The 24,183-nt window shown below is 42.1% G+C and overlaps 1 protein-coding gene across 1 annotated transcript in view; it reads right to left on the bottom strand.

Moving 5' to 3' along the window:
- Window positions 1-24,183, bottom strand: part of tmem65 (transmembrane protein 65) — a 37,237-nt gene that overhangs the window by 9,845 nt on the left and 3,209 nt on the right. Inside the window, exons 2-4 of the mRNA XM_003458592.5 lie at window positions 3,593-3,637; window positions 2,113-2,180; window positions 1,903-1,957 (exon numbers count right to left, since the gene is read on the bottom strand). Coding sequence (XP_003458640.1) covers window positions 1,903-1,957; window positions 2,113-2,180; window positions 3,593-3,637 — 168 coding nt within the window. The remainder of the gene's footprint in view (window positions 1-1,902; window positions 1,958-2,112; window positions 2,181-3,592; window positions 3,638-24,183) is intronic.

Below are 24,183 nucleotides of genomic sequence, written 5' to 3'. Positions count from 1 at the left end.
ATTGTGCCTCCTTTATCTCCTCGTTTAGAACTACTGGAGGTGCGTTTGGTCTCACTTTGGCACTTTTATATCAACTTATGCAGCCTGCTGGGCTCCACTGTTATTGGTTTAATACCAGTGGCATAGGGGGGTTGGACTGGTGCCTATTTTAGACTAAAATACAAGTTTTTTTCCTTCACTGAAGCCCTGAACTTTTCTAGATATCACCAGGAAGAAGCTGTGTGTCCTGTAACCTTCACTTAGGTGTGGAAATGGAAGGCACGGCCTTACGCAGGAGTTACACTTCTGTAAACCCCACACTGTGAAAGTGACATGCACCTCCTTAGCCTGCGATGACGGGGTGAGGGGGTGCCGGGGGGGTGGCACTGCTGTCATCAGCTGTGTAATCATGCCTCCCCTGTTTGCAGAAGCATTCTGGGACCAGGGAGGAGGAGAGAGCTGAGCTGGAAGAGGAAGTTGTGGCTGCAAACTGCGGTCTTTTTAATAACCAGCAGGGGGCGACTCTGGACGCATAGAGGCATGAAACATTTGTTGGAAAAAGGCCCCAACAAACCCAACCCTAAACCTTTGATGCATGCTGGTCACTACAGTGGACAGCTATTCAAAGGCTGTTTTCTTGTATATGTGTCAGTGTTAATGGTACACTTGCTAAGTGGACATGTAACAACATGTCCACTTAGCAAGTGTAACAAACTCTTTGAAAAGTACATGTTTAAAAAATGAAGTTCAAAAATATTTTTTCATGCCTAAAGATGAATAAAAATACTTAGGAAAAACATCCTGACTGAGGCTGTCATAATTCATGCATGACAGGGTTAAATGATACAGACGTGTCATAACTTTGGCATTTTTAGTTTTTTCCGCTGTTTTTTTATTTATAATTAGTTTTAAAGTTTTGTTTAACTGATTATTTTGTACAGTGGATTTGCTTTTTAGTTAGTTTATTTTTTCCACATTTTTCAAAGCTTCTATAAAGTTTTCAGCCTTAAAATCGTGGTGATATTTCCACATATGAGATCCACTCTGTACTCCACATGTTGTCCTGACATTCGATCTCTAACCTCACTTTATTTGGTAAACAAAAAAACCATTTCTCAGCGCCTTCCTTTAAGTTTGGCTTCTGTTGTTTTTAATTACGAGTGCTAAAAATTCATTTCCCATAACCTGAGATAAGCAACAACATCACATGTTAGCTGATAGTGTGATGAGAGACGTTCTCAGCAGAGACAGTTTCTCGGTCTTATCTGTCGTCTGCTTCAGCAGGGTTTTTACAGCCACGCTGGGAGTAGCTAACGAGCTTCTTCCTCTCCTCCTTTTTCCTCTTTTTATGGTGCTGCAAACATTAAGATTAAGATCTACTGTTTCAGACTACTATAAAGATAATCACTGGAGTTAGATATTTGTAGTTTTAAAGTATCACCCTATACTACAAGACTCTATGGCCAGGCTGACGTGCACACTGAACGATCCTGAACGATATAAAAAGATTAGCTGAGATCGACAGATTTTCACTGCATGAGGCTGAAAACAGAGAAAACAACTCTGATCAAATGTGAAGGTTTTCATGTGGCCACACCCTCCTCTCCTCCTTACCCATCAAAGCTTTGCAGCTTCTACCGGCTATTCGAGTGGGAACGCTCCTCAGTGGAGTTTCATAAATCAGGGATTTGAAGATTCATATGTACATATATTAACATCTATTTGATTCACGGCTGTAAAACGGAGAAAGAAATCATCTCACGGATGAGAAAATGGAAGCAGAAAGTTGCTTTGCTTGGTTATCCAATCAAAACTTTCTACGTTAATCAATTAAAATATTAATTACAAATGAGCTCAAGAAGCGGCCAACAAGATAACGAAGTCATTTGAGGTTTACGCGACTCATCGCCGCTCGGCTCTTACCAGCCATGGTGGAGATCCCCAGAGTGACTCCGATGGAAAGTTCGATTTGAGTTCCCTGGAGAATAAAAGAGAAAGAGGTGAAACGCTCATCCTGGCTCAGAGTTAGCACATCGGGAAGAGCAGACAGAAGGAAATTACAGCCTTAATGCAGAGATAAGACTCCTTTTTTCTTTACGACTAATTCCTGCAAAATGAGACTCCAATACTTACTGCTGCAATCATGATGGCATTATCCAGAAAGCCAAATCCAACAAAGGGGATGGCGTTGTGGAGTAAAACTGCAAATTAACAGAAGGAAAATGAAAAACATGGAAAGCACAGAACAGATTTATCTGAATGTAACTTGGAATAATTTGCACAGTGAACAGCTTCCCTGTATCTGTGATAACAGTTAGTTTACAGGAGACCCGTTCTGCTCATTTCCACCTCCATATTTATACCAACTGGCTCTATAAGATCAGCTTTACATCACTCAGACAAAACGAAATCCTTATTTCTCTTAAACCTGGCCTCAGTGAAGCCCTTCAGTTCAAGGCTTTAAGAATACGAGCTCTTTAAGGCCACTTCTTGTAAATCAAATCAATTTTATTTATATAGCACTTTTAAAAACAACAACTGTTGACCAAAGTACTGTACAACAGAATAATCAGATAAAATTTAAAAGTAAAATAAAAGATACGAAAATAATAAGAATAAAATAATGACAGACTCATACAGAATTAAAAGCCAAGGAGTAAAAATGGCTCTTTTAACGAGTTTTAAACGTATCCAGCGTTGGAGAGGTCCTGAAAGAATAACTGATCATCTTTGATAAGAGCAGAGTCGTTAATAAAACTGATTCAAGTTGTTTTCAGATGCTCAGCTGCTGGTTTTAACTTCATATTTCTATTTGAGACATTTCCAAAAAATTAGAATATCATGGAAAAGTTTATTTATCTCCATAATTCCATTCAAAATGTTAAACTTTCATAGATTATAGATTCAGGGCCCACAACTTAAACCATTTCAAGTACTTAGTTCTTTATTTGTACATAATTTGGGCTTCCAGCTCATAAAATCCACAAAAACAGGATTTCAAAAAATTAGAATACTGTGAAGACATCAGCCCAAATTTTACAGGGCATGAATGTAGTTTGTGCCCTTGAGCCACTTGTATTTCCTGTTTTACTTTGAAGGTCCGTGTCTCAGGTCATGTATTCTGTTTTGCTTCCTCTTTATCTTGTCTAATTAGGTTCAGCTGTGTCTGCCTCCTGCACGCCATTTCCTTCTTACCTGGTGTGGATATTTATTGTGTGGTCACCTCTGTTCTTCGTCGGAGCGTCTGCGTGTCACTCTGTGTATCGTGCCTGTAGGCCATCCTGTTCACCTCCCTCAGTGTCTCTCCAGTTACGTTTCAGGTTGTTTAGTTTTATGTTTCCAGGTTTTTGTTAGTGGTTTTGTGATAATTCTTTCAGCCACAATAAAAGCTCATTCTCAGTTTGAAACACTCTCCTCTCTCCCCGACAGCCCTTTGGGGACCAAAATCCAGGTCCCCACGAGTTTGAAGGCATTTTTGAGACTCAAAATGTGGTTTTAGTGTCAGGGTTACAATTAGGTTATGGTTAGGGTAAGCGGCTAGGGAAAGCATTATGTCAATGAGATGTCCCCACAAGGATATAAATACACACGCGTGTGTGTTTTATTGTCTCACCGTATCTGATCTGGGCTGCCGTCGGCGGTGAGGGCTCCACTTCATCTGAGAACAAAAAAAAAGCAAAGAGAAAATCAGAATTTCATTAACTGTCTGCAGCAACACAGAGACACAGTTTGATCACCGCAAACTCATCACAGCCTCCTCTCGTGTTCACCCCCACCCCCACCTCCACCCTCACCCCAACTCAATCAGGACCAGCGTGCTCGGCTCGATTTCACTGCAGGACGTTTCATTCCTGAGTTGATCTCGAACGTCACTACGATTCACTTCTTTACAACTTTAATTATGGAGCTCATCAGTGTGAGGTGCAATGATTAAAGCCTCACACCACCCCACATGTTTTATTTATGCAAATATAAACCAAAAGGAATTTAAATCAAGTTAAAACACCAAGACGAGGCCACTTTGTGGTTATGGCTCATGCTGTGTATGCTGTGCAGTGGATTCCCACTCTGAGCTGGGTGGGTCTGTCACCAGTGACAGCAGCTGGTCATTTATTTTGTTTGCACCTGTAAATGCTGCTGCCTGCAGGCTGAACTCACTGATACAAGATTCCTTTTTTCTCTTACAGAAATATCATTTTGACAAATGTCTTAATATAATGTCTAATATAATATTCAATATATATTAATATAATCCATCGGGAAGGAAATCCTGTTTCCAAATAACTTTCTTTTCCCTCAAACTTGATCTTGTTTTCACAGCCTGTTTCTGCTGCTCTCCAACAGCCACAAACAGGTATCACAAGGGCTCAAATATGAAAATAATGCATGAAAACCACAGTTAAATACCAGCAGATTCACTGAAACTTCAGTGCGTGTCTCTGCGAGAGCGGCTTTCTGACGTCCGTTCACAGATTCAGTAATCTCACATGCTGGTTTGGTCCATCATCTCACTTTAATTGGTGCGAGGAGCAGCAGACTGGGCCGGTGCGTGGAGCGCCCTCGAGAGACGCTGAGCTAACTCCACAGAAGTGTGCCACTGGAGCAGACTGCACTCTCGGCCAGAGTCCAATTACAGGAGCGGGTCGATTACTGCGAAGCAGCAATCTGCTGGTTCCTTGGTTTCCCGACCTCTGCCTGTGCGTCTGTATGCTCCTCACACACTAGTTTCACCAAGTTTTCCTCCTGGTTTTAGAGCAGACAGACAGTTTTCTCTGTGCACCCTCGGCTCTGTCTGAGGGCCTGTGAGGCTGCACGGAGAAGCCTCAGGTTAGACTCAACAAACCAGCCCTTTGGAAACATCCGGGTCCATTTTAGGACCGACGAGTCTGAGGCTGCGTTCAAGGCTACTTCAGGAGTGACTCTCACGGTTTATTCACCAACACCAGATGCAAACTTCGTTAAAATCTTACTTTTAATACTTTTCCTCACATCTATCTTTATGTTGCCCCCAAATACTAGACAGAAGTTATTCATACCACTCCTACTGCTACTAATAATAATAATGAAGCCAAAAAAGGATGTGTCAATATCGAGCGTTTGTTTTCTTTCAATCCTGACTCAACCCGATTTACAGTTTTACTAATAAATACTTGTTTAATAAGTTTATATTCTTAAATGTGTGCAGCCTCACACAAACAATGATTTCCAGCACAGCTCGTTAATGTAACGCTGGTATCACAGATCAGTGTTCAGTATCAGCAGATAAGCAGGTGAAGAGAAGTAAGAGTAATAAAAACAATATTTTATTTCCGTCAGCCCAAAACAATCGGCTGAGGGAAACACTGCAGGTACGGAAAGAAAATGAAGATTATTTCCTTCTTTTTTTTTTGTTTCTTGTTTTAAAGCCACACGATTAACCCAGAGATGATCAGAAAGCAGGGCACCTTCATATGTTTTAAATAAGAGGAGTAACAGAAACGGAGAAGCACAAACAATAAAGTGGATCATGGACACGAACAAGACTGAAAGCCAAGAACTGAGAGCTGTGAAAAACTGGATTTCTTTAGTTTGATTTAGTAAACTGGATGGAAACTTAAATGCTGCTGCTCCATGTTCAGTTTTAACTGGGAGGGCAGTGAAATGTTCAAGACCGATGATCAATAGATTTGGATATGCAGGAAACCAGTGCCAACAACTGGGCTGCTGGGATCCACATCCCTGATCTTAGAAACATCCTGTAGCTGCTTGGTTTAGTCGAAAAGGAGAAAAAAACCTTCTTAGAATAAAAGAAACTCTGTGCCCTCTTTATTCAGTCTAACATCCAATTACCACAAACCTCCAGCCTTTGTATTTGACTCTGAGCAACTTCTCACGAGGAAAAAGAAAAAACATTCATACTGAAAGAAAGAATCCTTCAGCTGAGGAAACCAGCCGTCTACAAATTAAAGCTTCTCCGAAGGATCCGATGCTTCCTTCCTCCTCCTCATTGAAAGCTCAATAAGCCAAAGTTGCCAAGCAACAAAATTCCGTTCCAGTCAGCGAGGCCATGCCTTAGCAACAACATTCATCCAGGAAGTAACACGGGTGTTCGGCTGAAGGGTGTAAAGGAATGTAACAGGTACAAAATCTCACTCTTCACTCATCTTTAACACAACAGGATGCCTCTGAAGTGTAAGGAGAGCCTCTCACACTTCTAGTACATCAACACTGACAGCTTCCACTACAACAGCAGCAGTCGATCCTTCACAGGCATGGAAAGAATTACTGGCTTTATTTTGGAGGCATAATATTAAAAAGGAAAGCAAAGAGAGGACAGGTGAGAGGCTGAGACATAAATGTGTGATCCTGCCAATCAAGCAAACTGACTGATGCTCAAAATTCAAACAAATGACCAGAAAATCAACGGAGTGAACACAGCTGGGGATGAACTGAACTCTGAGTTATTTGAGAATTCTGCAGTGTTTCCCACCAACTGAAAGGCTTTCTATGCTGTCAGCATATGTGAGTTTGCTGGGGCGTACTTGGGTCCAAGTGGCATGAATATCATCAGATGGTGAGCTCGAGGCGCGGCGTAGATGCCCGAGTACCTGCCAAGTTTCTTGGGACCATATGGACTCATCAGGGCATCATGATTAAGGGTGTGCATGAGCGGACAACTACATGTTTAAATGTTGCAGCCTTTGCTAGAAATACTGAAATAGCTGAAAAAGATGCAACAATGTTACCACCAGCAGCACTGGTCTGCAGTACTTTGATATAAAAACTGATGTCGGCTTTGTCAGAATAAACTGGAATGTCACCAAATCAGTGGAGGTGATGTGTAAGCACATTGTGCACAGAGGTGTGGACGCTAGCATGGAAGAAACCAAGTACTGTCGCTAAGGTTAGCTCAGTCTTATTCAAATAGTCTTTTTTGTGTGTTAGTTGTTGAAAAAAAATCAAATTAGTTACAATACACCAACTACACACTCGCCCTTTAGGCAGACTTCAAAGAAGTAAAACAGGATCGTGAGGTCTGCAACCGTATAATTCTCTTATACTCGGTTCTGGTGTGGGGAACAGAAATTAATTATTCCACTCACAGGTTTTTCCTCTGGAAATATTTACATTTGTACTCTGTGACAAATAACCGAGGTTGAGTAGTTCTGGGAACAAGTCTGCAAAAATCCCAAACTTCACCCGATTATATTCAGTCAACCTCACAATCGAGATCATGTTCTCGGGCGTGTGCAGACAGACTGTGATCGCTGGAATCACTCGTTCGGGGTCCCATTCTGACCAGTTACACGGTGCACTTCAGACCTCAAACTTCTGCAGACAGCAAACATCAACTTCTGGTTTAATTGGACCCAAGTTTCCTGTGGAGGAACATCTCTGGAGAGGCCCGTCTGGCTGCAGCGGAGACGTTTTCAGTTCACAGCTTTCAGGCCTGAAGGCAGCACGTCAGGCGACGAGTGTGAGCGTGTATTCATATACTTGTGGGGACCAACAGCCCTTATGGGGACCAAAATCCTGATCCGCACAAATCTGAAGGCATTTTTAGACTCAAAATGTGGTTTTAGTGTCAGGGCTACACTTGGATATGGTTAGGTATTCATTTTTCATGGTTAGGGTAAGGGGCTAGGGCATGATGTCAATTAGTTGTTTTCACAAGATATGAATACCCGACGTGTGTGTGTGTGTGTGTGTGTGTGTGTGTGTGTGTGTGTGTGTGTGTTGGATATCCACTGAATCTCAATGAGAGGATCTGGTGGAGCTGCAGGTTCAATTCGATGTGATTTATTCAGATAATGATCTGATTCTACTTGCACGCAGGTCCGCCTCACTCTTCACACAATCACTGGAGTTTGCATTATGCAAACATCTCAGGAGCTTGTGTCTTACAATTTATTGTATTCATAGAGAGTGCCACACTTCATTAGTAATTCATAGAGTATTTACACTTTTACTTTTAAAGAAGTCCATGCATAAAGAAAAAAGAGAAAGAAATGAATAATAAAATCTGTGTGTACTTTAGCAGCATTATGAATTGCAGATTTTGTGCTCTGGCAGCAATAATTTCCCCTGACGGATGATACACTTTAAAAAAGATCAAACCTGACCTTAAGCCTAATTATTATAAAGCACTAATTGATCTCTAAAGTTAGCCAAAACTATATAAAAGCTCTGAGCAGGTCCAGCCAGCGAGACCTTTAATCTTGGCGCTGATCAATGAACCCATAACAGATTAATCTGAGAAGCATGGCGGTACAGTCTGCTGTGAAAGGCTGGAACAACATTTCTCTAATCAGAGAGGCCAGCGTTCAGTTTTAGTGTCTGAGTGGGTCATACCTCCAGTTTCATCAAACTGGGTGGGTGAAGGCGACACGTGTGTACACAGTCTTTAATCTCTGTCAACAGATGTGTGACATAAACATGTAGGATCACAACATCTTTGGTTCCTGTTTGCAGTTCAGGTAATACTGCTGAGTTTGTGCAGGTTTGGACTGGATGCAGATAAACAGACCATGAGAAGGACAGAAGGAGGTACTGCATTTATTAAAACGCAATCTGAAAACCATCATGTGTTTACATTCATAAACAATGGCGGGCACACAGAACGCCATCTGCTGTGTGGAGATCCCCTGATAGACTGAAAGCTGGCAGCTGAGCTGCCCACAGAGGCTAACCACAGGAATACACTGGGAACACGTCTGCGACGACTCGACTCCGACACAGTTTTGTTAAAAATCACACCAGAAGTGTTTGAGAATGCTGCTGACTTCCTGCCCTCTTCCTCAGCCGAGTGCAGCTTTGCCTCGGTGCCATTTCAAACGACAGGGAGCAGAGAGCAGCTTCTGAGTGCAATTTGATGGTATTGTAAGCCAAAGCGACTCGAGCCGAGTCTCAAGCGGGTGAGATTAGATCCAGAGCCCACATCAGAAGCAGAGCGTGACAGAGCGTTGCTGAGGTGGCGAGGCCGATAAATCTGCAGGTAAGTCTGCAGACTAGTTGGGATTTTGCATTCATGCAGAGTGTTAGACGTGTCAAAGGAAAATCCAAGTTAGAGATAAAATGGACTGTTATTTACATTAAGCACCGTTTTTCAGAATAAAAGTAACAATACATGAACAAAGTGTTTGCTCCGACACTTGGAAACTCACAGGTTTGAATTTGTGGAACCGTAACGCTCCTGAAAAACAACATGACTCTGAGCTTATCATTAATGCTTCTGAACGCAGAAATATTAATGATTAAAACAACAGAAACAAACCAAAAATGAAACATTTTCTCTGACCTGAAATACTCTGTGTGAAAACAGCTTCAGGGTCTCTTACATTAGAGCTGACAGAACCTTTGCTCTTGTCCTCTTACACCAAACTTTACATTCCTACCAGCAGCAAGGATCTAACCTCTATTTTCCCAGCCTTCAAATTATTTTGCCTCCTGGCGTGTGGGGAGGACCGCAGCCTCGTGCAGCTGCTGAAATGTGGTGACTTTGTGGCTTTCTTTTTTAGGCCACAAAGAGCAAACAACTCATTTTCACTCTTTTTCATTTTGACTTCCTTGCGCCTGCAGTGTGAGTACAAACACTGCGACTCCTGGGAAAACGTCCAGAAATAGGTCTGCCTGATGCAAGCGAAAAATTAATATCACTGTACAATCTGCCAATAGCTGCAGATCTGGAGTCAGATGAGTAAACGCTGAAGAGTTCAGCTCTCGAGTGTTTCCCGGCCTGCTGCAGGATATCTCATAAAGCTGCTAATGACAGCAGTGTGAGTCGAACACAGTTCATATGTCAGTGTGTGATTAAATCAAACATAAGCTGACTGTGTGTGTTTGTCTGCGTATACATAATTAGACTTCAGCAGATGCGGTATCATCTGTCTGCCGTCAGACTGCTGATTAACAGCGTGGAAATGCTTCCTGCGACACGCCGCACGCCTGACGAACGAACAGCCGACGCCGCAGGCACAAGTAAATATAAACAATCACCACAGATGACAGTGTTTCACAGGCACAGCTGGACTCAGAGAGGGATTTATGTACCAAAGTGCATTTACCCACATTAATCTATTCCAGTGGCAGATAATGCGCTCCATTATTAACATTTGTGCATGCACAATATCAACAGTGTGCAGCTCTGAAGGTACAGAGCTGCACACTAAATCCACCCAAAAGTGGAAATCAGGATATTTATTCATGCATTTGCATTTTTGAGCATCTTTTGTGCTCCTTGAAAACTTCAACCTTGAAAACTTTCAGTAAAATGTTTCCACTGGCACAGTGAAAATAAGAAAGAATTCATCTCACAGAGAATATGAGATGAACTCCTCAGGATTGGCTCCAAAATCAAACAGATTGTTCTTTTAACATTTTCTTTCTCCCAGAAACTTTTATACTGGGAACACTGGCAGCATTAGAGTTCACCACAGGAGGTCGCTGAGGTCAGAGCGCTGTACAAGCCAACTAGAAACTAAAATCTTCTTGGAGCTGGCTTTGTGCAAGAGCACAGTCATGCTGAAAAGTAACGGACGAACGCAAAGAGCTGATGGCCTCGAGTCTTTTTCCTGCTGTGGTGACCTGCTGTAAGCTGCAGGGCCACTCGTTTGTGCAGCAGGTGGAGAGTCAGGCAAGGACGGCCGCCACGAGCTCCGTCCAACACGCTGAAGAGGAGCAACAAACAGAAACTTCCTGCTCGGTTTCTCATCTGTTGCTACACACTATTTGTCAAATACTCCGTGTGTGTGTGTGTGTGTGTGTGTGTGTGTGTGTGTGTGTGTGTGTGTGTGTGTGTGTGTGTGCACGCGCGCGCATGTAGCAAAAAGAAATACACATACATCTTGATGCCTTCTCAATCATCCAGGAAAGTAAATCTCCAAAAGTTGAATCTGTTCATCTGGACGTAGCGTTTTGTGGGAGAAACGTGGATGAGTGACGAAACGTTTCTCCCACAAAACGCTACGTCCAGATGAACAGATTCAACTTTTGGAGAAATACACATACACACATGTGCACACACAAAAACTTTTTAATTGAAGAGAGAAGACAGACACCCTCTCTCTCTCTCACACACACACACACACACAGAAATTAACACCAACCTCCGGCCAACTGCTTCTCCTCCACCCACCTGGCGGCTCATCAACCGTCACTCGGAGGTTTCTTTATATTTAAAACTTTGCCCACCAAACCGTCACACAGAGGAAAAATAATTGGTGGTGTCAGTTTGGCATCAACTGTGTTAAAGCAACCTCATCCCATTTTCAGTCTGGGGTCTAAATAGTTTCATGCTAAAGACCCTCCAGACACCAAAGTCTTCACCTGACATGAGTTGAGTGTGGTGAACAACGACGCTGACTCAGCTGGTGAAAATCTGCCCTGTCTAAACGTGTGTTTTGGAGTATTTTCATGCATTTTTTCCCCCAAAAAATTTAAACTGAAAAGTTGAAACTGGGAGCGTCCAGCCTGTGGACCTGCAGCTCTCACACGTCCTTCTTGGCTTTGTGGTGTGAGCGCACCTCCGCTGCCAGAGGCCAACACAATAGCGAAGGCGTACACTCAGCAGTGAAGCAGTTTCTTTCAGTTTTCTCTGCTTTGGAAATAAAACAGAAACTCAGAGGCAGAGTTTAGCTCTGTTGTGAACTTCCCCTCTCACAGCTGACACTGCTTTGAAACAGCATACAGATGTCCACAGGTATAAAGTTAAATTCAAGACGTTTTAGATTAAACTTCAAAGAGTAGCACAGAAAGAGCGTGAAACAGTGACGAGCACTAAGCTGCTACACTTAAGAAGATTCAATACAATCACTAAGTGTGTATTTTAGGCTCCCGTCTACTCTAAATACTTATCACAGAATATGAAAGAGCAAAATAACCATCGATTAACTGACATGAAAAGCTGGTGTGTATCCAGACGCTTAATGACCAGTGAGATAATGAAGTTTGATGTGCTTGTGGTTTAATGACTTCACTCAGCTCAGCGATTCTTCTGCTGCAGACTGTTATCATTAACCTCATTTTGTGACAAGTCATCACTTTTTCTTTCTTTGTTCCATTTCAAAGCTGCCACACACAGTCTTTCTAATAATAACAGAATAATCACATAATCTGGAGCTCTGCCCGTCCGTGAGGATTTTTAATTCATTTTTATTTTACTTTATTTATTGCTTTCTGTTTGCAGCTGACTGGGTCTCTTCACAGCTCTCAGCGTTCCTTCGTTCTGCATTTCTCCGCTCTGCTGTTCTTCTTCTCTCTCACTCTGTTTGTGTAATTGTCAGCTTTGTCAGAGGAGAGGATCCATCTCAATCTCCCTGTGTGACGCGCCACTTTGGGCTCAGCTGAAAGCGATATCATGTGGGCCTGGCAGGCAGGGGTGCTGATACAAGGAGGTAGCTCCAGTTTTGAAGCAAAGGCCTAATTTATGTGCCAGTCAAACAGCACCACTCCCTCAATCTCACTCAAACGTCCCAGATGCTGCCGAGCACCTCAAACCACTTCTTCAACAGAGTGTTCATCTGCCTCAAATCTCAGAGGAAATGACACGCTACAACCTCACGTCCACAGAGAGGCTGACGAGTTCCTGAGGAGTGCTGGCACCCTGCAGGGCGTGGATCAAGTGGATGAGCACGTGGAGATGCGGACACAGTGCTGTCTGTCATACTAGTGCTGTCAAAACACATTTATTTCCTCAAAAGAAACCATCAACACAGAATTGAACCATCGTCATATAATCAATTATAAATTTTCACTATCAAAAGTCTTCTTTTTTTTTTATAAGTTCTATAATAAAACTCTGGAGGTTTGTTGATGGCCTTTGCCAGCAGTAAGGATTTGGTGCTATCATACATTATGTATGTGAGGAGGAGGAGGAGGAGGAGGAGGAGAAGAAGAACACTGCTTTCAACTAAAAAATCTGTTAGACCTGGAGGCTGTGACTGGCTGCACTACTATGAGCTCAGCATCACTCTTCACCTTTTTCAGGTTGGGGACCGCTGAGTTAAATGATTAATAAAAGTTATTACATAAAGATAGTCACAGCAGATCATTTACAAATTAAATGTGACCTTGTACTCTGACTGAGGATATTGTTACAAATTTGTCATGTTTCTATTTAGGACTGATGTCATGCCTATAATAAACATAAATATGTAAGAAACTTGCAACAATTTTAGAACTGTTTGCTTTCTGGCTACACACAGTCCATCCTTCATATACAGTCTATGGCTACGGCTCCTTCAAGCTTCATTTTTTTAAGCCAGTGTCTAATCAAAGCTGCCTCCACCCAGCACTAAGCTGATGTCTGAAGTGAGGGAGCATTGATATTGTGCATTAATAAGCGGGATTTGTAAGCAAACAAACAAGAAATCCCTCCATGTTTGCTGCAGCGACACTCCACGTGTCCTAATCCCACTAATTAACTCCCTGAAGATTTGCACTTCTTGAATTCACTGCAGGTGTCACCGGTGGGAAATGTGCTCAAACCTGGAGAAAAAGCCTTCCACACATTAGCCTCTAAAAAGACTTCTCTGAGATCAGGGGCTCGATATTTTACTAGCAGTTTAGCACAGCTGGTATGGTAATACCTCTGGTTAAATAAAAGCTGCATCAAAATCTGTATCAGCAACATGGGTGGGCAATATACGCTCAAAATTATGTCACGATATATTGAACAAATTTAAGACAGAGGTTCCTGAAGTAGCTCTCGCACTCACACACATCTGGGTTTGTCTGGTTGCTTTGCGCTAAGGAAGAAACCACACGGCTATTTAAAAGCAGTTTGGTGTTGTATGAATGTGTTCATCTGGCCAAATTATTGGATAAAAAGGACTGAAATGCACAGCAGACCCTGAGTGTGACCCACCCGCCAGCTGATCGACGTGCTGGTTCGCTGTATGTGTCGCAAACTCAGTGCACAGAGACAAATTATAAACTGAAGCATGTGGAGGTCACGTCAATCCATCAGGCAGGTTCACTGAGCAGCATCATAAACACAGCGCTCTGCTCTGCATTCATGTGAAGGAAATGTCTGCCACATTTTTCAGGCTGACCCACGAGTGTGCTCTGAATGAGGAAAATGTAAAATACTGAAACGTTAAACACGTAAAATGAGAAATAAAACTATTTTGATCTTCCCCTCGTAATTTTTTTGATCTTTGTTCAGACAAACCTGATGGTGGATTCTTTTTTTTTTTTTACTAAAGAAGTTTCAATTATTCAAACTTTAAAGATATTTTTGTTTATGAAATGGGAAAAATAACAGGAAAATTCTGACTTTTGTTAAATAGAAAGTCTTTATGCAGACCAATCGTGCTTTTGTGCGGGCAGAGGACCCACAGGTGAAGTAAAAGTAATGTTCTGGCTCCTCAAGAGTCGCCCCAGATATTATTTGATGTTAAATAGGTTCATACAGTACTTGTTTTGGGGGGTATTTTTACACTGTCCGTTTTATTTTGACATCCTACCGGAAGTGGGACCTCTTGCTACTTCCTGTCTAACGGTAGAAGGATAATTATCTACTCCTGTGCCTGTCTATGCTGTGTCCTAAGCCAACACAGTCTATAAGTTGGCAGTAATGTTGTATTTTACAAGTGTGTGTTTAGTGCTAATTGCCGTGAGTTACTTGTGACAGTTTATACAAGTGAGCTCACCTAAAGATGTGCTTTATCAGGCATTAGCCTAGACGCTAGTTAGCCGTTAGCTAACGTTAGCTCGTTAGCCTATTTAGTTGTGCTTCACTTTGTATGATAAGGAAATATAGCCTATGATGTTTATAGGTCATAGCATTTTCTAAGTGTAAAAAAATGTTTACGCTTACACATGAGATTTTGTGTCTTGTTTACAGTTTTACCATTCACTCTTTCATTAAAATCCATGCAACGTATCCAATTTGAAATAAAATACCAGAAAGAAACAACTGTGTGGTCTTTCTTTGTGAGATGATGGTTATCTACCAGCCTAGTTAAGTGCGAGGTCATGAGTAATATTACTGAAGATGACTACATAAGTGTCATTTGTGTTTTCCCCGTTGTAGAGAATAACAACACAATATAAAGTGAGATTTTCACTCGTGACTGAAACAGAGGACAGAGAGAAGGCTCCAGAACTAACTTGTGGTTCGTTCACGCCATAGGGAAGCATACTTCGCCTGAAGTTACTTTATTTATTTGCCCCTAACAGCCAGCACGAGGAGTACAGCTCCTGTTCTCTCCTCTCACCCAGTGTTTATTTTTATTGTTTTGCAAAAAGTCTAAACACTGTCAGCGCTATGAAACTGCGGAAAAGCAGCAGCGACATGTACTTACAGTTCTGTGATGCACATAGACTATGGTATTATAATGTACTATAATGTGTAACAGTACTGTTATATGCAATAGAAAAGCTTCTCCAATAAATGCTCAAAACTCTGCTGCTGGCAGAGGAGTCCCTCTTGACAGAAGAATTAAACTAATGTTTCTGTTTGCATTCAATTAGTTTAATAAAGCGTACCAACACCTTTGTTTCTTCTTCAAAGGATTTGCAACTTTGGATATCTGCTAATTCCTAAAGCTAAACCTGGGTTTGGACTCTTTTAAACACTCTAGCCCTCGGGCTCTGTGCAGTACACACTCACAAAGCTGTGGCTTTAAATCAATATCCCCAAACAGCAGTGTTTGTTGTTCTGGAAGAAGCACAACACAGTGACACTCGCTGCCAATGCACAACAACAGTCCAACACTGAGCTGTCCTCCCACTGCTGCTGCACAAACATCTGCATCATCTGAGCCGCAGAGTGCTGACCTTAGGACACATTTTACTCCTTTAAATCCTCATGTTTACTCCTGGTGGTTTCAGGTATCATGACAAATGGCCTGTTATAGGTCATTGATCTATCAGACTGCTACCTCACCTTGTTTTATAAAGTTCACAAAGAGCTTAAAGCTAATGGTAGCTTCTAGCAGGGTGAGTTAGAAGAAAATAAAAGAATGCATCATCTCTACCTTTAGGACTCGCAGTGCTAAAATGAGCTCCTAACAGAGAACTTATTTGCAGTCACTGCCAGTAAAGTTGCACCAGTATTTTAAACAGCTACAGCAGTGAGCAGCCATTAAAGAGGATGGTGACGTTGAAGAAGCTGGTAAGAGGTTCAATCACCTCATTAATAACACAAATAAATATTTTAGTAAGATCCACTATCACAGTCTACACAACTCTACTGTTAGACTACTACCACCTTAAAAATGCAGTTTTGGATCAGTCTTTTAGATTAATAATCAGCAATAAAGTTAATGTCCACAGTGTGTGAGTGAGTGGAAGTTCCACAATCCCACGCCATCTCTGTGGCCAAAAATGTACGACCAGAAATCCAACATGTGAATAAAGCTTTGTCTTTGCTGACAAAAAACAGTTTAGAAAATACATTTTAAAAAAATTACAGCTTCCTCTATCGCCCATCAGTCTCTCAAGAAACGTGACATCCTCCTGAAGTAATGCGGTCAGTCCTCCTTATTGGTTTCATCTCATTTCTTTAGAGAGAGAGTTGCTCTCAGCATGGTTCTCAAAGGAAAGTCTGAGGAGTTAAAAAAAAAAAAAAAGCTCTTGCCAGCAAGATAAGAAGCCACATCCGTACAGCTCCTGCTGTTTTCATCTACACGGGAGGATCGTTTCAATGGACACCAGCCACACTGTTAAAACCACCATCATCTACTTCAAACCCACATGAGCAGCAGCAGAGTCACACTAATGCATTTTAATTGGACTCAGTGGATCATCCAGTCCAGCTGTGACACACAGTTATACACAGAGCCGATACTGCAGATACACATTATTTATTGATATGTTCCTTTAATGTTAGAACTGTGAAACACTTCAAATAGATTCATTGTTGTGCTTCATGTTAGTCCAATGTACACAACAATGTAACCAAAGAACTACACCAATACCAACGTATAAGACACCAGTTTATGCACTGTGTTGTGGTGCTGTGGTTACTGATAAGCCCTTTCATGGGCAGTAAGCCAAGAATCATCTTTATGAAAAATAAAGTAACAGCTGAACTATCTGAACAATGAGAAAGCACAAAACTTTAACGTCAGTTTTCTTGCACATTAAAAATTTCTGTACTCAAATGAAAATAACAAGAGCCGTGATAAAAATATTTAACCATTTTCTTTAAGTAGAGCTTAATTATGTTTGGTGTTAACATGCAAACCAATCATGGTTACACATGTGGCCTGTTTTTAAACCTTTATTTGACCAGAAAGTGAAACTCATCAGATTACGAATGTCTCTCGTTACAGTCGCCTGGTTCAAAACAGAAACAGTGAACTTGGTATGTTTTCAGCTGTCAAGACAAACTGGAGAAAAACTGTACAATTAAAAAAAAGATTCCGCCTCCAAACAGAAGGGTTTGGCCCGGGTTTGAACCCTGGACAGTAACTGTGAGGCAACAGTGAGCCAGGGAAAAGCCTGGACGTGATACAGAGGATGCCATATGCTCCTCATATGCAAAGCCCAAAATCCACCAATAATTATTATCATATTAGAGCTGAAATATCAGTGCATCCATCCTGGAAATGAATTATACAAAGCAAGTTATTTTTCAGTCAATATACGAGTGGACACCTGACTTTCATTGTCAAAGTCCAAGTCACAGTTTAGTTGCGTCTCTCATCTCACTGTCTGCCAAACGCCTGCTTCACTGTGATGAACTGCTGCAGTCCTCCCCTCTGCAGTGAGCTGGAGTTGCTCTCCAACCAGCACCTGTAGCAGATGCAGGTTCTGCTTCATGTCCTGCAGAGCAGAACAATAACCAGCACCAGCAGAGAATGATCGGTCATGCAGCTGATTATAGTACTCTGTTATTTAACCGCCCTTTGCAGAAGAACAGTATATACAGTCTTAATCAGCATGCCTCCTTTTGAGCAGCCGCTCACCAGAAAACAAATCTATGAGTGACGCTGCTTTCCATGCGTTAAAGAGCAGGTGAAATGTAATGACTTCATCTCATCCTCAGTACTGCACAAAACAGCTCAATATTTTCCTAATTTTAAAATACCAACAGTCAGTCAAGTTCAAAGTGGCCTTTTTAAAAGTGGTTTTAAAAGAAATCTTGTTGCGAGTGATCATTTCCATCAGTAATGGAGAGTTTAATTACAGCTTAGCAGAAGCAGCACATTACTAATTTATGCCTCATTATTCATGGTCTCCTAACAGCTTCATTTTTATGTTAAACTAAACTAATGAAAAGTGTGAAAACACATCTTTGCATGCATCATATTATATTTGATACTTCTGTCAAATAACAGCGCTCCCAGCCCACGTTTCTATCAGACTGGTACCATGTGATGAGGTGTCCTCAGAAAGCATCTGTATCTAATTTAATTCACCAAAAATAAACTGAGTTACCAGAGCATCATTAGTCACAATCTGTTACTGCTTACAAATCTCTAAATGTCCTTATTAAGTGTGATGACATATTTAATGCTGCAAATTGAGTTTGCAGCGCAACTTCCATTTATTTTGTTGGCTCCTGGATGGGAACTCTCACCGGCTGCCAGTCCGGCGTTGTTGCACATGTCACTGTTTGTTTTGACCGATTGGTCAGAGAGTCTGCTACACAATAATAATCCCAGTGGGATGGATGCAATTCCACAGCTCACAACAACTCACTGCTTAGAGCTCGAGGCTCCAGGACCCAACGCTGTCGAAAAATGACCTCTGGTTCAGCTGGACTGCTTTTTCGATGGATTTGGAGGAGACTGTCTCTGTGCGGCTGTTTTGGTCCAAAGCAGACTGTGATTACAGAGTCACTCATTACAACCGCACCAAATGAGCCAGAGGTCAAGACTAAAACTAAACAGGCCAGCAGTGTGGAAACACCCGTAGTAATGTAGCAGTAACGTTAGCTTTACTCATCCAAGGATCCTGAAGATTCAGGTTTGGCATTAACATAACTGAGATCATCATTTTAGGTTTAGGTATTCAATGTTCCTTTTTTTCCCCTCTCGAGTGGGTTCCTCATCACTAGTTGTTACAGTTTAAACTGCAGTCTGTGCTTACACGGCTTCAACGTTTCATCTTTGAGGCCTGTCTGTGTTCAGGCTTCCTGAAACAGCAGAGCGAGCTTGTGGTTTGTAGCCTTGCAGATGGAGGGTTAGTTAGTGCACCAGGTCTCGTCCAGTTCGGATGGCGGTCCATGCCTCTGGGACTTCTGACCAGTTGTTTGACTCTGGGCTGAACAACATTAGCTCAGTATTTCGGGTGACAGAAGAGGGACAGGTTTACAAGAGTCCGGCTATCAAAACCTTATGATCCTACAAGATCAACATCCAGGTGACCCTGAATCCTCCCTTAGTTATGCTGCAATAGACGTAGGCTGCCGGGGATTCCCATGATGCATTGAGTTTTTCCTTTCCAGTCACCTTTCTCACTCACTATGTGTTAATAGACCTCTCTGCATCGAATCATACCTGTTATTAATCTCTGTCTCTCTTCCACAGCATGTCTTTATCCTGTTTTCCTTCTCTCACCCCAACCGCTCGCAGCAGATGGCCCCGCCCCTCCCTGAGCCTGGTTCTGCCGGAGGTTTCTTCCTGTTAAAAGGGAGTTTTTCCTTCCCACTGTTGCCAAAGTGCTTGCTCATAGGGGGTCATATGATTGTTGGGTTTTTCTCTGTATTTATTATTGTGCGATGTACTGTACAATATAAAGCGCCTTGAGGCGACTGTTGTTGTGATTTGGAGCTGTATAAATTGAATTGAACTGAGTCTTAATTAGCCTTATGGTGAGTCCTTGGGCTGCAGTATACACCACAGGTTGGCTGCACCTGAATATGAGTCTTTGTTGGCTTGGAAAAACAAGAGGACTTCACCCAATGTGGGAAAACACACACTAACACTAACTGATGGATATGAAGTGCAATGATTTACGATAATATCAGGAGCCCATGATGCCACAACACAGCACAATATGAAATACAGATGTGAAGCTTCGCTGGTTTATGACAACTCAAAACCTTTGTGACAAGCCAACAATCTGCAGACCATCAGATTACACTCAGAGCGCGCCTCCTGCATTAACAGCGTTTGCTAAAAGAAGATGTAATGTGTTAAGAAGCCTGGAGACGAGCTCAGAGAAAATGTTTCAGAGTTTCTCGCTGTTCCTCGATGGCATTTAGCTCATTAGCTGGAAAAGTAATGGGCGCGGGGGGAAGGGTGGGGGTCTGAGCTGCAGACAGTCGCTTATTAGTAAAGACGTTTGGGGCCAAACCGGCTGTCTAATTAATATGGAAGATGGTGCAGAAGAAAGAGATGCTGCTTCGGTGCCCGACTTCACTATCGCACTTAAAAACACACGTTAGCCAGTCATCTGAAACCTGACATACTTTTACTAACTTACTTTTACTGCAACTTTTTTCCATTTGTTGTAAGAAACTCAGAACACTTTCATATTCAAGGCTTTTCAGGTAGAAACAGTGGGAAGAGCTACAATAACAGGATTACCTGCTTCTAATTTTACAACTAAAAAGAAAGCACTGCACTTAAAAAGAAGTTCAATAGCAGTTTGAGCATTAGGGAGTCTATGAAGAAAGGAGCTTCTACTAAACTGAACTGTGGTGATCCTTCTAATTCTGAAAGGAGATTAACTGTTTGGGTCAAACTCTCCCAAGAGGCGCTCAAAGCGCTCTGCTGCGAGGCTGACATTCACTCATCTAATGGGACAAAAAGACATTTAAATAGTGACCTTTAAAACTTTCTGGGTGCTTAAAAAAAAAGAAAAAAATAGTTAAAGAATTAGAAACCGCGTCCACTCCCCCCTACAAGAGCCTGACCGGTACTTGTGTGTAAATATCAGCCCAGCATAGAAATAATGGTACCGGTTTATAGGTTATCCAATATGAAATGATATGAAAACCTAAGCAGCAGCTGAACAGATGACGGTGGAGTCGGGCAGTGCTTTCACAGCAAACCAGTTTTTGAAATAAACATCATAAACATCAATATTACAATACTACCCATAACGTTCAGCTCTGTATAAACTGCATGTGTCACTCACAACTCCACCTGTGAGCCTTTGGGGGGGGGTGTAAAACTGTTCTGAGACAACAAATAAACGTCATCTGTTAACATCTGTCAGTGTGTGCTTTCCATTCTTCTGCCTGCAACTCCAGCAGCTTCAACTGAGACAGGGCGGGGGGTTAATTAAATGTAATTTACTATTAATGCTGAGCTGTTGGTAACGAGACGGAGAGAGAGGAAGACAGAGACGCACCAGGGTGTTCACTTCACCTTTACAGCCTATTTCAGTGAGAACTCACCACACAACCACCAGAGTTCATGGTGCTGTTCTCTTCTTCTTCTTCTATTTCTATGTTTTTAATAACCATTTCCACAAATCAGCTGGAATGATCTAACCTACAATAATCAGCAATTAGTGGACAGAAATGGACTCTTATCAGATCCTGTTATTCAGCCTAAAGCAAGCGAGCACTTATCAGTGTTCAGTCAATATATTAGTGTACCCTGTAAAAATGTTGGCTCATATTGTTTTTATTCTGTTAAAAAATGCTTAAAAAAAGAAGACTTCAGTAATTCTGAAGAATAACTTCCTGGTTAAATAAACCCAAACATCAGTAACGTTGTAGCTCGTCCAGCCCACAGTCCTGGTTGTGACGCATCTTTACGTAATATAAAAGTGTCATATCGCACTGCCGTTGCTATAGTAACACCATTTGTTTACATTTCCTGGTGCACAACAACGAAACAAAGCCAAGCATGTCTGAGAGCGAGAGCTGCGCGTCAGCCTCTGATGTTACTTCAACAAACACACAAAACTGTTCCTGTGAAGGTGGAAGCAACAAAGTAGCAAAAACACATCTCTGAATACGAGGCTACGAAGGAGGAGATACAAGCAGCTGGTGACGACTCCACCAAACTCCACTATTTGGGCTCTGTGACAGAAAGAGCAAACAGTGGGTGGAAATCAGTGACGTGTGGTGGAAAAGCAGCTGGTTGAAAAGCTCGATCTATGAAACAACATCCAGGCAGAAAATATGTTTCAGTTATCGTACGTGAGAATATTGTAGTGATCTAAAAGAGTTTAAGGATAAGTTACGTTAGCTATTGTTAAACAGTTTTTTTAGACTTTTGCTTACATTTCCCACCCAGGCTGCTGCTGTACTGGTATGTACTTATACTGGATATACTGCACTATAACGCTGCTGCTGGCACTGTGTTTCAATAGATTCACACTTGGAGTTCGATAGTGTGTCATCAGTGACAGCAGCTCATTTTTAGAAAGAGGAACACATCCTTCATTCACTAACACTTACAAATGCTGCTGCCTGTAAGCATCCATAAAAGTTTGGGTTTTTTTCTATATCATCATAAATAATCTTCATCGAAATGTCCCTAAAACACTGTGATATCATTCTGAGGCTGCGATCACCCACCCCTCCTCACACTCCATTACAGTTCACAGGTTATAGTAATGTAATGTGTGAAGTGCAGAAAGGCAAAGTTTTGTTCTCATTGGTCGGCTGCAGAGAGTTGAAGTCCACTGTGTGCCAGTTTGACTAAAATCTGACCAATACTGGAGGAGGAATCATTCTCATCAGCTGTAGACAGACCGTGTCACGACCTCACTGGTCCTAATTTATTAAGCCTGTCATTTCATTACTGAGTCACTGGGTTGCTGCATCCTGCGGTTATTTACAGTCACGCTAGTTCCTCCTTTGTGTTACATGCCCTGAAACATGGAGTGAAGCTGAGAGCAGACAGCTTAAGATAAATAATATTAACCAAGCTGATGGCAACACATAAGGTTACTCTAAATTTAATAAAATCCTCCCTGAACTGAACCATCGTCCTTGTGGCTTCTACCTCGTATAAAGTTTCTCTGACTGAAGGTAACAAGTGAAAGTGAAAGAGTCAGAGTGAGAGAGGAGCCAAAGCATTGCTGAAAGAGAGAAGCTGCGCAGCGTGTGATACCTCCATCCACCCATCCACTTTTATAGCAGGGGTGGGGAACTCCAGGCCTCGAGGGCCGGGGTCCTGCAGGTTTTAGATGTGTCCTAATCCAACACAGCTGATTTAAATGGCTAAATGACCTCCTCAACATGAGGCCTGGTAATGAACTAATCATTTGATTCATGTGTGCTCACCCAGGGTGATATCTAAAACCTGCAGGACCCTGGCCCTCGAGGCCTGGAGTTCCCCAGCCCTGCTTTAAATACTAACAGTCAGACCAGATCACATCCAGATTGGTGCACCCCTAAAAATCAACAAGAGTTTAAAATTGCTCCGCAGAAAATTACCACCCACACATTTGTTAACTTCTCATGCTGCTGCTCAGCGTTTCTGTAATAGGAAACCTGTTGACATGGGTGAGAGATTTTTAGCTAATAAATACTGTCTGCCAACTTTTCGAAGCTCTCCACACCCATGCAGCGCAGGAAGAAGACACACGCCTGCATAAAACACCTGATACAGCAGTCTCTCTAATGAGTATTAGCTTATTACATAGGCTGACAGGAAACTCTGGGATATTTAAAACTCTGCATTGTTCTGCTCAAAACAACAAAGCTGTAATTCTTTTTCAAACGTCAGGCTTCAAGTATATTCCTAAATCGAATAAAATCGTCTTGAGTGGTGGGCAAATAAAAATGAACAGGCAGAAAAAGAAAGCAGTTTCCTGAAAAAGGAAATCAGCTTCCACATCATCCCACACAGCAGCCAACACGACTAACGAGCAACGTGTTGCACAACAAAGTGATGCAGAGCTGGTCTGAAGCCATCGCAGTTTCCTTTAATGTCTTCTCAGTGAGTCGAGATTTCACCATTTCAGCATCATCTGACTGTACGAATAAGAATGAGGGAGAACAGGTAGTGCTGAATGGAGGAAGGTCGTGAACGCACCACGAGGTATTCGGGGCACTAACCACACACTGACCACACACTGAGCACACACTGAGCGCTGCAGGTCCGGTGTATTGTTCGGTGAATGCCATATTTGCATCTCCATGGCTTCTACAGAGTGCTTCCAGACACTCGAGGGGATTACTCACATTTCCTGACTGGGCAGCTGATTTTACTATTTTGGTGCTCCGATGAGTCACCGTGGTTTTGGTTTCGTTCACGTGGAGACACTTTATTTGCTTTCAAGCAAACAGTAAATACCCTGTGAGTCAAACGCAGAACAACACACATGTGCGCTCACGCCCGGCTGTCCACACCCAACAAATGT

Source organism: Oreochromis niloticus, linkage group LG22 (genome assembly GCF_001858045.2).
Source record: "Oreochromis niloticus isolate F11D_XX linkage group LG22, O_niloticus_UMD_NMBU, whole genome shotgun sequence".
Lineage (NCBI taxonomy): Eukaryota > Metazoa > Chordata > Actinopteri > Cichliformes > Cichlidae > Oreochromis > Oreochromis niloticus.
The sequence above is the reverse complement of the archived record's forward strand: the minus strand, read 5'-3'. Positions and strand labels throughout refer to the sequence as shown.